This window comes from Echinococcus granulosus (assembly GCF_000524195.1).
Source record: "Echinococcus granulosus chromosome Unknown EG_S00012, whole genome shotgun sequence".
NCBI lineage: Eukaryota > Metazoa > Platyhelminthes > Cestoda > Cyclophyllidea > Taeniidae > Echinococcus > Echinococcus granulosus.
Window position 1 is genome coordinate 1,394,543 of NW_020170392.1, and position 14,057 is coordinate 1,408,599.

At 39.6% G+C, this 14,057-nt stretch overlaps 1 protein-coding gene across 1 annotated transcript; it reads right to left on the reverse strand. All coding sequences in view use genetic code 11, as the record gives it.

The window, feature by feature from the left end:
* Positions 1-1,729: 1,729 nt before the first annotated feature.
* Positions 1,730-13,992, reverse strand: EGR_02694 (Williams-Beuren syndrome chromosomal region 14 protein; the record flags this gene model as incomplete). Its single annotated transcript, XM_024491943.1, has 11 exons — positions 1,730-1,824; positions 1,858-1,980; positions 2,545-2,606; positions 3,903-3,994; positions 4,594-4,661; positions 6,003-6,400; positions 8,127-8,224; positions 8,938-8,986; positions 11,197-11,242; positions 12,103-12,190; positions 13,945-13,992. 11 exons carry the CDS (start codon positions 13,990-13,992, stop codon positions 1,730-1,732), a joined length of 1,167 nt encoding a protein of 388 aa, XP_024353758.1.
* Between the last annotated feature and the right edge of the window lie 65 nt (positions 13,993-14,057).

Sequence of the window (14,057 nt, forward strand, 5' to 3'; positions counted from 1 at the left end):
ACAAAGATAAACCATTCGATTCTGGACAGTGCGTCCCGCTACCACATCTTCTCCAGATGATACGCAAAAATCACGACAAAAAGCTAGTTTCTGCAGTTTTCGAATCGAGCACAACTTCATTCGTGGGATAGACAGGTTTGGATCGCATCCACCGTGTGTATAAGCATTAGCGTGTATTTCACGATGAGACCATAAACGTTAACCCTAGACGTTGAAAGGAGTCGCATCGAAACCCACAAACACATTCAATTCCCTGGTGCTATTTGAATAAGCTTTTCAAATATGAGGGAGACAGCTTTTCTGAAGATCCACACATGTCTAAACCTTTGCTTACATTAGTTCTATTAAGGTAAAAACACAATGTCAGACTAACATGTGGGATAATTAGTTGAATTTACTAGCTACACTAAAAAAACCAACAAAATAGGCCAGCACAATGTATAGACTCCATTTAATAACTAATTCCACCAGATGTCTAAATCGTACTTTGGAGAAAGGTTTTTTTTAAAAAAATTTTGACATAAGTAAACATCGCATTAAATCATGAACCTGAAATGAATATATTCTGAAGCGTTTATTGGGCCGGGTTATATTTCTAATGCGTAGGGTTTACACTTTAATATTTTTACAAAAATCTTAAAATACAGAGGGCGTTTGATACGAGTAACATCAGAAAAAAGACTCGAAATGACGCTGGCCATTAAGGATGATGTAAACCTTTCAAAACAGTAACTCTACATAAAGTAATAGCAACTTCAATACATATGCAAGGGGTTTTGGATCACGAAGGAATCTACTCTTTTTAAAAAAGACTTTCAAATGCATAGCACAAAACAGAAAGAGCGCATGGCTTATGTTCCGTGCTTAGAAGAACAAATTAAAGTTGCAAATTCACATCAAGTATTTCATGTTACCTTTGGTGAAGCTGTTTTATTTTACCTCCTTCGTTTTGACTGCGTTTTTGTGACTAAACGGCCACCTCTTATGCGAAATACGCAAAATACCTCCAAACTTTGTTCAACTGCAATTATTACTTCAGTCATATATGCTGGAAAATGGGCTACTACAAACAATATTTAGTTATTCACCAGTATATGTCCATGTAACTTCAGAATGTAAGTCTACCGGGTTATAAAGTAGGCTTAAACTCTTTAAGAAATTGCAAGCTTTTCCTTTGTAAGATAAAGTAGAATGTACAGTTTTGCAAAGAAAACGACAGTGTATGCAAAACGAACGGTACTCGTGGTTCTAGGATATCAGCAACACTTCCTTTCAACTTAACTCTCCCCTTTGCGACAAATGGTTCCTATGATGAGACTGTAAAGCCTTACCAAAACTCATTTATTATATAAACAGGGCTGAAATTGTGCTTTGATGATGGGGATTGAATGGGAGACGGGTAGTGTGTATGTGTTTGTTTGCAAATCAACCCCGTTGGCTGTGCCAATTGGCACTTGCATAAGCATGCACCGGACCGAACACAACCTGCCTGCCTTTTGGCGTAAACCGCAGGTGTGAAACGCACCTTTGTGCGGGTTAGTTAAATGTTTTTCTCGATCTAAATACCTTCCTTAGGGTGTGGCTCCCAGTCTCCTCCACATACATGCACATAAGAGCCAGTGAAATAATCGTGAATACAGCACGGAATTGTGCATACCCTCGAATAATGGCATTTAGAAGACTGGGTAAGTTTGTCGGATTAAATCCACTTATATCGAGGTAGTTCAATTTAAGAGCCTATCCATGGGAAATGTTTATCAGAAAGCCTTTCAAGAATAAAACAAATTTGAGAAATTTTTGTCATTAAAGCGACAGATTTTTGGTCTACAATCGAAGGCAAACACTGATCTCTCATACCTGTGAAACGCTGAATTAGTTGATCACTCAAGACAAAAACAACAAGGAGGAAAACAAAACACCAATGAAGTTGAAAGATGAGCCCCCCTAATAAGCCTAAATGTATCTCAGTTTTTATAAAGTCTGAAAGGAAATTATTATGAAGTTAAAATCTATCATCTAAATGTTAACTCCTTTAGCTTGCTCTTTCAAATAACGGCTGGTAATAAGGGAGTGGAATTTTCTTGGAGAAGAACCTCTAATTGGGTTTTATAATTCCTATTTTGCCAAGTGAACCGAAAAAGGTGATTAAGCCAAGAAATCACCCTAAGAATTGGAAAGAAGAACGAGAATAAGTCGACCCCATTTTTTTTTTACAATTCTCTATATAGCACTTTCAACAAAACGGACTCAGTAGAATATTGAAAAGCGGTGTCAATCTCACAAAAAAGTACAATTTGTTTGGGCACCTAGAAGGAAAGGGAAGTTACATTTTGCAAGCTTCTCAAAATCGCATGATCCCAATATCCAAACTGCCTCGCCTTTCTCTAACAGACGCCCCTCGCTGGTCAGGTTTGATCCATGTTGCCCCCTAAGCTAGACAGGAAAAATATCTCGACGCCCTCCGCAGGGTTTTAAAATTCCATAGACCACCGTAGTAGCACGTACCAATGAGTTTTTAATAAACGTCGTCGTAAGAATACACACAGGTTTGTTTATAAGATTGGTATCCTCTCTCTTCAACAGCATCACATTCATGCGAAGATGACCTATGGAGAAAAACAGACAGATGCATGCAGCACACACACCAAGTTGAATGCACTTTTGGCTGGGTGAACAAATCTACTAAACAGAGAGTTGGCCATCATGATTAAAGAATATAGTGGAAATGGTGGGCATGGAGGCTAGAACAATCGGTACGATGTGTTTCAAACGGGTCAGTCGTGGCACAAGTTTGAAAATGTAAGGATCTGGTGTTCGACGAATTAGGCAAAAGTGGATTTGCTTTTAAAAATTAATCAGGTACTGGAGTTAGGTGTCTGGATTCGCACAGAAAAGGCAATCACCAGATTTAAACAAACTGATTCAGTTGGTACTCGAACTGCTCGTTTAAGGTTTTAATTAAGGCATCCCAGATTTCGCACAAACTCACATAAACCACTCATACGTATAGTAAAAGTGCAGTGGAGACGATTGCGAAAAATACTGAATATCAGAGATTTTGAAAATAAAACAATACATTACACTTTAGTGCCGTCTTAGCTGTGAAACTACTTAATAAATAGATGCGGAAGTTAAAATCTAATTGCTATTTAATAAGCGTGTGAAAATAAATCGACTGGTTTAAGCAGCTTACAAAAAAGAGGATCATTGTGAGGAACACCTGGTAGAGAGTTCCTCCTGCCTGATCACCCGCCACACCTATCACTAGCAGGTTACCGGTTCTACTTATTTACTACAGCTACGAGACAGCAATTTGCATACCAACGCCCACGGGAGTGCGAGACAAAGCAGCGTGTGGATTTTTATTAGAAAGACTGGCTGGCTGACCAATCACCTGACGGTGATACCACCCCTCTTGTCATCTTGCTTGAAATATTTGAGGGCTACTCAACAAATGATGACCAAAACCACATTGACACCGAAACGAATCTGATGAAAACTTTCGAAGAAAAATGTTGCCTCTTCCTATTTATTCTTTCCATTTGTACTACCAAAGACACTTGCTTTCCTGCCAAGAATATTTTTTAAAAAAGCAGTTTAGAGGCATACGTCGTCACCAGTCAGAAACATACTTTCCTGGCAAATATACGTATCTGTCGTGAAAATTTCCCTCCATCAGAAACAAGATGGTTTCAAAAAGATCAGGTGATTTTTTTTCTCGCTTGTAATGCGTATCAGTTGTCCCCAGGTGACCCCTCCATTTCGTATATATGAGACACTGTAGATTTTAATCTCATTGGTTCGATATTAGACGATGGTAAGTTCATTCGGTGGAATACGTTACACGATTTCAAAACCCATGATTAGATAAATTTACTTTAGACACTTCGTAAAAGCCCTACCTCCAGGCTTTGGACATTTGATAGACAAAAAGACTTTTAGAATCGAATCCGAATAGATAAATTATGAGTATGACAAGTATTTCACAGTTGATCTGAAATGGCTTTTAGAAAAGTGGATTGACTAGGCTTACTTATCTTTAGTGAGACATAAAAGGGACTATTTAGTCCGTTATATAAACAGCGGCGTTACATTTAAAGTGTGAAAAAAAAGGGCTCACCAGAGATTATTTTAGAAGCCCGTCTAATTTGCCTCCACTAAAAGGTTCTCATGGAAGATGAAAGATAGAAATCAGCGCCACAAGACCATTTGCAAGCACCTCATAATTCAACAGGCATAGATTGACAAACAAAGGATCTCAGTACTCTTACCTGACGCAAGAATAAAAATGTGATTCCCGTCGTAACGAAAGACGAAAAATAAGAGAAATAAATCCTATCTTTGCATGCAGGAATGAGCTTGCAGGAAAAAAAGGGGAAAAGGAATCATATTCACTAACTAGCCTCCAAACAGTAATCACAATGTGGCAGAGATTCAGAAAGAAAGCACAAATTCGGACCGAATTCAAACATATGGCTTCTGAGTAGAACAGACTAAAACTACATGCAAATTAAAGAACGTTTACATTTGGTGAAAAGGGAAACTACGAATTCTTTGAACTCCTCATTTGGAGTCAGAGCATAGCAAACAAACTTGATCACAAGGTGGTTGAGGATAGACTTTCAAGAACAAAATGATTCTTAAATTGCATGACGTCAAAACTGTCAAATTCATTCAATAAGAAAAAGTACGATAGGGTTGAGATCTGTTCCCCCCTGGAAGACTCACATGAGTGACACCGAAATATCAAAAAATGTGAAGTTTTTCAAGTGGCTCCGACAGAAACTTGTCTAAATTACGAAAGGAGTGGGTAAGGGAAAGATAGATTTTTAAGATTTTCCTTGAGTCAGCTGAAAAAAAAGTTTTTGGGTGAAGGAAGACTACGAACTCACATGGCTAGTGTCGGAAAATCCTGCCGAACTCTCATCCAAGTACATGCCAGAGGAGGGTGAAGTCATTTGTTCCTTGGTGATGTCAACAATGAGAGCATTGGCAGGAGATATACTGACCTGTCGTTTGAACTGCGCCGAACTCGTTGTCGCGATCGCCGCCACCATCGCTGTTTCGGGCGAGGAGGCGGAGGAGGTGGAGTGATGCCGCTCCCGTACCCCCCGACCCGGTTTCTGCAGCAACGCATTCAGAAGAGCTAGATTATTCCTCGATTTGCCCGGAGTGCAAGCTTCCTCCCGATGGTCTACAAATCGAAGGGACTTGGAAGCAAAGGTGGATGACGGTGGCGGTGGTTGTGAGGATGAAAACTGTTTGCTGGCAGCGGGAGCGTAGCAGTACTCGGGTTCACGAGGTACCGCCGGTTGGGGAGGAGAGTAGGCGCGAAAGGTTGAGCTGGAAGTAACCTGAGGAGGATTGGGTTGACGTAAGGAGTAGTGGTCATGAGGAGTATGGGTGGAAGACTGGTAGTTACTGGCGTTCCCATAATCATCTTCCGTGATAGTTGGCATGGCTGGCTGCTGGAGCAGACCCGTAATGAGGTCGCTACGGTAGTTCTCAGAGTTGGGTTGCAGCTGGGTCAGGGCTGGCTGCATAATATCCGAGTTGCCAAGCATGGACATGTCACGAGGGTCAGGGAAGGGCTGATCGAGGAAAAGATCCAGACTACCATCGAAGTCCTTCATCAGCTCGTCGATAAAACGAGGACTGCCAACACCAGAAAAATTTGAGACATCGTTGAAAATATCCTTGTCATCGACGTATTGTATCTTCGAGGGAAAGTCCACTGGTAGTTCAAAATCCAAGCGCCGTTTATCCGAGCGACTAGTGCTGGTAGGTTTTTTACGAAGATGGTTGATGTAATAGGTACGCCATCGACGATATTCATTGGAAAGTTTGGCGCAATGCCGATCCCATAACCTCCCGTCCATGGCCAGAGACTGAGTCTTTATGCCTGAGGTCTGGGAGGAGGGCACTTGAAATTGCACAATAACTGGGAGTCGCTGCTTGATATCTAAGGAAAAGCTTGATCAGACACCAAAATGAGAACTTACATTGCATGTGATATTCACGCCAAATGATATTGTTCAGGCGGACCTTTTGCTTCAAAGCGAAACCAGCACCCCTGAAATGACTCCATCTGGGACTGGTAACAGTCTCCACGTAGGCAAGGGAGAGACTCTTGAAAAGTGACTGAAGAGTATCGAATGCTGGAATACCGGAATTCCGATCGGAAGAGGAAGACTCAAGTTCTTCATGAGATTCTGATTCTCCCTTCTCGCTATCGGAGTCATCCAGCTTGCTAATCATAAACTGTCCGCTTTTGATTTCAGAATGCTTCTCCGTCTCATGCATTTTCGCTGAAGAAGGGTAATCATAAACAAAAAAGGCACTCATTTTTAGGAATGTTAACAGACTACGCATGAAAGCCAACTGTACAAAAGGTGCATGACTGAAGACCAAAAGAATGAGTTTCTAGACTAAAGGGAAGTCGTCTCCACAAAAGTGACAAGGTTGCATGGAAGAACGGTAAATAAACTGGTGAATTCGTCTTATTTTCTGCACGTATAAACTAGGGGGAAACATAGGCAAGCAACTTATGCAGAAGTAGATTTAAAGTAGGCGAAATCATAAAAATGGATTAATGATGCACTAAATGAAGTGAAATTACGCGAGGTGCCGGACGACATGTAGACGGATCGCCACAAGATATCAAGTATCGTGCTAACTGTTCCGATTAGGACAAACAAATATCATGCCAAAAGTAACGTTGAGTCAGCCAAAAAAAGCAACTCTTAAAAGTGTGCACTGTTTAGTTTCAAATATATTTTCTGCTCCTGATTGCAAGCACAGGTTATATGTTCTTTACACATAATATGGCTTTTAAGTCCAGCCTGCTAATCTAAGAAATTCATCCGTATTGCAAATTACAAATTACCTAGGTTTTTAGCTCTCATTTATCAATGTCGAAGCGATTAAAAAATATGGTTTATTGTGTGGCGCTCCAAGACTCCCCTGAAGTCAAAACGAGACACACTACTGGGGTAGAATGTTGTAGTACTCCAATGCTTCTCTGAAGACGAATGAAGGCATAGTACTCGGGCAGAATATATGCACAATGCCTATGTTGTTTAAATGTTCCTTTCGGAGAGATGTCAAGCAGATAAATGGAACCTCGTGACTGAGGAGCTGTCAACATCTCCCAATCCAGAGAAAAGTCCAGTACCCAAACCTCCCTGGAACTGTACCCGCTTTCCCCATTTACTTTACCCAATAAACATGACACAGCCAAAATGTCCTGTGTATTCTAAGGTTATGAAGGCCAGGAAAGAGGAGATCAACGAGCCTCGTCCCAAACATATACTTATATACCTAAGACACTAAAGGCCTGGGTCAACCGGTATGGCTCAAAGACAAGCACACCTAGTAAAAGTAAAGTTGCTAATGCACGAATTGGCTCTTTACGAAAACTGAGAGTTAAATAAGCAGCCATTGTATTACATGTCCCTCCTCCTCTTTTTAGCGTAACCCTTTTCCCCACGCTTCCCTTGGTCAGCCTCCTGCGTCATTCATCACAGCGTAATCAATGCTGTAGGGAATAAACTGTATTATCACTGATTTCTCTTGCAATTCAACTATGTCTGCAATTTTATCATGTATGATAACTGATTTCGAGGCCTGAGAATCGCACCAGCCATCGCGCTTATCCACAACTTGATTTAGGCTCACTAACATAAAAGCAAATTTATGTAAGAGAGGAAGGGATTTAACATTGTACCGTGGGGGGCGGATTTTGCGTCTACTCCTCCTTGCCACGTTGCTCTCACCTATGAGCAGCAGGCTTCCAAAAAACCCTTTTTTAAAATGTTTATTCTTTCGAGTCAAAGAGCCGTGCATGACGTTTCGGCGATTAACGTAAAACTGTATATTCTTGCCCACTCATTTTTGACTATGCATGCATAGTCCACCTATATCAAATTTTACTGTAAATCAAATGTCGAAAGCAAGTATCGCAGAGTAGAAGGCAACTAATTTGTATGCATGCACCCTCCCAGTTTGACTGGTTCTGATAAACCTCACACATAACAGGAAACAAGCAATTACGACCGAGAAATCGGAGTTTAACAAGTAAACCAATTTGATAGCTTACTAAACACTGCCAAGATTAAATATTTTACACGAGTGTTGGGATTTCCAAATCAATTTCTACGATTAAGTTGGATGCATCCATTTTAGCACTGTTTAATGGTTCTCCGCAAGAGCACAAAACAATGGGCTAGTTACAAATTATTTTAAGAGTAAAAAAGCTTATTTTTTTGTAAAAGCGTATCATTAAAACCACAAGATAACCCAATAAGTGGCTGACAAAAGCTAGTAAATGGTTAAAAACCTTGAGAGCTTTTCATTCCAAAATAGTTTAGATGGTGCGAACTATCTCATTGGGAAATCCTGAATTAAAGTGGACTGGGCAACATAAGACCAATTCCCTCCTTTCCGGTAAAGCACTTCCATCATTGAAATCTTTCTAATGGTGTTTGTATGCATCTATGGGTGATGGATGTAAGACCGAAGTTGTTCACCGCATCACAACGCCATCAAAACTCGGAGTTAGAGAGAGTAGCCCATATTTCCTCTTTATAGCTAGACTGCGTCATGTCTACAAAGCTGAATTCCGTAAGCAATTACGAAAACACATTTCTGTGTGGTTTTTGGTACCTCAAGCAAAGCTACGGATAGGAGAGTAGCATTAGGTTGGCCATCTCAGGATCGCACAGAGCCTTCCTACTGGTCAATTGGCGTGCCCTGCGAATGGGCGAATAAGGCGTGAGCTTCATCAAGTAAAAATGCGAACCGGTACAAACTCTGAAGTAATATTTGCCCTCAAAAATACCACTAAGGCTCCAATTGTAAAGAGAATCGAAGCGCCTTTACTTAAGTGGGTCCTAAGATGATGATAACTTTCTTCCTGTGTAAGTGCTCGCTGTTTACCTGCATACAACTTTTATGACACCATTTTATGCTTTCCAAAAACAGCTCTCTTGATTTGTTTTAAGAATCAATAGGGTAAAATGCAAATTAAGACAAGTGGTCAAATCTATATAATTCTGATTAAGCCTTTTTTAAACAAGTTGACAGAACTATGTAAAATTGATAATTAGGTTCGCCATCAATAAAAGTTGCATTACCAAGTTTTCAAATACTCTCGCCATTAGTTGTAAATTTGAGAGATAATTAATCCCGTAAGTTTGGCCAGAATAAGCAGTCTTGCACTTGTTTTTGAGTTTTTTCTCTCCCGATTAGAAATGGAGCGCGGTGACTTAGCCCAGTGCTCGATTCTAAAATGTGTTGCTCACTTTTCTTCCCACTTTTTTTCTTCGACCCACCTGATAAGGCAGGACGAGACAGCGGAGTAGCATTAATTTTTCCCAGCACCGCTTGTATGCCAACCGGGTGTGACCGAATCGGCGTATTTGCCTTCCACACCACCCACAGGCCTTAGTTCCACTTCCATTGAAACATCACTAGGCAGTAACCCACAGCAGCACTTCCCCATTTCTCTCCGTCGGAAATGGCAGGCTAGGGAAGGAGAGTGGGAAATCCCTTGGCTTCTCCCTCCTTCCATTACAAAGGAACACGAAAACATTAAAACATTAAATTTGACACCTTTTATTCGTAGTCTTTTAAGCAAGGTTTGTAATAGCGTTACCAACATACATCACTTTAAAAAAATGAAGGTGAACTTCTAAAAAACGTGTATTTTAAGAGCTGAATGTAAAGAAACTATAACAAAATGGAGTTAATCTACCTAAAATGTGCGGTATTTTCGAGTTGGTGCAAGTCTTTTTCTTGTGTAAATCAACTTAATTGCTTTCTTTCTTTTTCGTGGCTTAGAAAATCAAATTGGGATGAGTTGGTAAGTCAGTCCAGACTGATCCCACATCACTTTACCACTTGGCAGGCTGTCACAGGTGGATAGGGTGTGTAAACGCCCTTCAAAATGTCATAACCACTTGATGTGGCTTTAACATGTGCTAGGGGAACGGGCGACTCCCAATGGGTTGCGTGTTTCGCATCTGACAATAAACATCAAGGCAAAATGCGTCTTGTTTAGTTCTACTGCCACCAATAAACAAGTGGAAATCAAAGCGCATCATTTTAAATAACGTGCATGAGATGGAAACAAGTTGCGAAAAATGTCACAATTTCTTCCTTTTAGCACCGTTTGGATGTTGCTAAGGCATAGGATCACCACCGCGTCTTGGTAACAAATAGAACCGAAATAAGTTCGTTTAAATTTAGGTTATTACCTTAGCAAAGCGTTTTTGTTTCGATTCGGGGTGGTAAATCTCTATCTCACCAACAATTCAGACACTTTGACAGTATAACGCAAGGTATTATTCCCATTTCTTTTGATGAAAATTTGAATGGCCTTTTTGGTGCATTAGACTGTTGTTGTCCATTAAGACGTTAACAAATAGTTAAGTTTACCCATAAATTTCGATAGCGGATGTGAATAAATTTTAAGATCGATATGGACCCATAAACCTGAGTGTTTTGTAGTGCTCCGAGACTTCCATGAAGAAGACAGAAGGCATAATACTTAAGCAGAATATGTATTGCCGATGTGCAGAATGGCCGCGGAGGCTACTGGCGTGGCCCAGAGGCCGCGTTGCCTAGCGAACTTACAGTGGCGGAGCCCTAGCTGCTCGCGAAACTAAAACGAGGAGTTAAACAAACAATCAAAGTGCTACAGTTACATCCTGTTAACGAAATAGGGTGTAATGCTTTAGGAATTTAAGTAAAAATGTGCCATTAGAAAGAACAACGATACTATAAGGATTTGAAGCAAAAATCAGCTTGGAGGATGCACTTAGTGGTTATGTATAAGCGAAACGAGCTAAGTGTATACCATTATCAATATTTTAACATATTCGAGAACCTTTCATCCCAATTTAACAAGGATTAATCGCCAAAAGTACATTTTTAGTTGGAAGCTAAAATTAATTTTGTTACTGAATTTCACATTCGGAGTAGTTTAGAGATGAACGTGGAGTGAAGGTTAATTGCAACAAAATAAATCTTCTTTATTTGGAGAGATAATCACCAGCAACACAGTTTGTGCCTAGTGAAGTCAAGAGGCAAAGATATTCCCTCCCACAAACTGCAAAAAGGGAGCCCAGTACAAATATCTTGAATGTTTCTTTAAACGTACTACCATGAAACCGCTTTCAGTCCAGTCTTGATCACCTGACAATTGAAAATCTCTTTTTAGTATCTAACATATAAAGTACTCCTGTAATGATGGAATTTCTTTCATTCCTTTTACTTCCAAAGATTAACAAGCAGTAGGAAACGGTGGATAACTCCAATAAACACTCATATTTGCAATAACGAAGGCATCAATTAAGGATACGTGAGTTGGTTTTTCCTTTTGTATGTCGCAATGCAATACGATTTTAAAACTGTACGTAGAAAGTATTCATCCGCCTAGTGAGAATAAATCCTAGTCTCTTAAGCCTTGCCGCAAATGTTCAACCCGTGTGTTTGATGTATTTCACATCAGTTACCATAAGGCGAAAAGTGGCGAAATCTACTTTTATCGAAGAGTTGCTTGGCTGCGGAGTTTGTCTTATACTTAATTGAGCTTTAAGTAACAAAGCTTATTATTTGAACTCGCAAGTAAGCTATTCATTTCGGGTTAATGAATAAAATTTACAAACAGAATTAAATTACCATCCTGTTACTACAAAACAATCTGAGTTCCGAAAACTGTAGAAGCAGTGATATTTTTAGCAGGGAAGTTTGCCGTGTTACTTGAACTTGAAAGTATGGGAGAGGAAATATAAGGTGTAATGCAGCGCCCCAAGACTTCCCTAAAGACAACAAAGGCGAAATACTTGGGCAGACTGTGCATTAGCGACGTACAGGAGGGCTTGGATGGGGGAACTGACATGGTTCAGAGGCCATGCCGCTCAAGAGAAGTGCAAAAGCGGAGCCTTAAGTGTCCGCAATGCCAAATATTTAAAATGTGACAGTGGAACTCGTTATCTGAAATCTTGAGACGCTAGACATCTGATCGCACTTTGCGATTAAAGTAGGCGTCTATTTGCGCATCTCAATAAAAATAACCGTCTTAACAAAAGTTACCCATACTTCGCTTTTCTATGGCTTCTAATGGTGTTTCAATACGATTTAATCGGATTGAAGTGGTATAAGATGCTTGACTTTTTGTTTTTTTTTTCTGAAAGAGGATTTTGGTGTTCGGTTTTGATTTTTCCGGTTAGATGTTTTTGAAATTTAAAATAATTTGGGGTTAATTAGCGGTACGTCTACGGCGATTAGACGTGGTCGAGCCACTGAACTCAAAAATTAATTGGCAGGCGGAACCTCTATCAGCAAAATACGAAAAAAATTGAAGTCAAAATGTGTTTGTCTGGATTCCACTTCATTTATTTTTGAACAAAAGTAGTTTTGCTATGTCAACTTCTAAAATGTTTGCAAATGTAATCTTAAGATACCCTTTTGGCGCTGCAAAAAGTTGCACATCCTCATTCGTATGCTGCTGGCCCATTGCATAGGACTCTTAGGCTACACGTTACTAAGTTTCATAATGTTATTTGTAAATGTGACACTCAACCTCCAAATTCTTATGGTCAGTTTGAGTTTTTATGCGGTGTAAGCACCGTAAACCTTATTAATCTCTTTGAAGGAAAATATTTGAGCGAATGGATATCCCACTACTCGGTTCCGGTTCCAGATACTTAAAAAGGAATGCCAAACTTGCATTTGGTCGTCTGGTGTGAAAGTGCAAATACTTCAAAACTTCCCACTTTACCAGAAAACCTGCGTGACCGATAACATTAAACAGAAAGAAGTACTAGTTTTATCAAAAACTTGTTGATATATTTGATTCCACGCCTTCATGATGACAAGTTTTAAAATGGAAAAAAATGCAAACTTGGAGGATCAAACGACCTGTTGAAGAAGTTGCTAATGCCTCGATTAAAATTTGCCGTAAGAATTTGAAGAATATCAATTATACGGTTGAAATGGGAGAAATAGAACTTTTTCGAAATTACAGAGCAACACATACCGTTTGATCAGAAGTCTGACAATGCGGGAGAAGTTCTAGCATGTTTTTAATGGTCTAAAAAGAGACGTCAAAATTGCAAAAGAGTTGAAGACGTCTTCAGTACTTTTCTCACATGACTGAGAAGGGAGTGTTGACTTACTTTAAACAAGAGACACTTTATCTAAGTGTTTGGAAATAGAAAATAAGCCAAATATTAGGAAAAATAAAACATTTGACATTTGAAGTCAAGGTTGATTTTTAGATCACTTGGTCCTGTGGGACTCACATTGCAACCCTTCATTACTTCCTGAAATTAAATGCTTCATATTTTTTACTTATCAGTAACATTGGAAGTATCTGGATGGCGTACTTGCATTATCCAAATTGCAAGCCACCCACATATAGCAATTCCAGAAAACTTTCTTTCGGCCTTACCAAAGGAGCAATTTAGAGCCGCCGTCAAAGATTCGTTATCACCGAACCAAAATTGGGAAACATCGCATTACTACCTAAATTGCATTGCTTGTGGCAGGAATTTCATTAAATGAAATGGCTGTCTTCTGCTTCAAAATTTCGGTTCCGTTTAAAGATTACCATGCTCTCCGTTCTTTAGTTAATAATTCTTCCTTCTACTCTGACAATTACAACTAAGTAATAAGTTATGAAATGGGTAATTGAGGAAACATCACAAAGTAAGGACCCAACAGAATACAGAAAGACAAGAGTAATATCGCATGGTTATTACAAGAGCAAAGGAGTCAGACATGACCTACCGCGAGTTAAAACGTTTTGACATTCTATGAAATCAACTACCTACAGGTAAGCACTGTATTGCTTTTCTTCACAGACACTGCTCCTTCGTACTAAGAAATGGACAGTTTGTAGAGCTTACTGGGCCTCTGAACATTTGACGTACTATTTACCTGAATTGTAGAGTCGCAGTTTTTATTTATGTTTTCAGAGTAAAGCATCTCAATTGATAATAACTGTTTAAATTAATAGTCGAGATCTTCATAAGACTCTGTCACGCCATTGA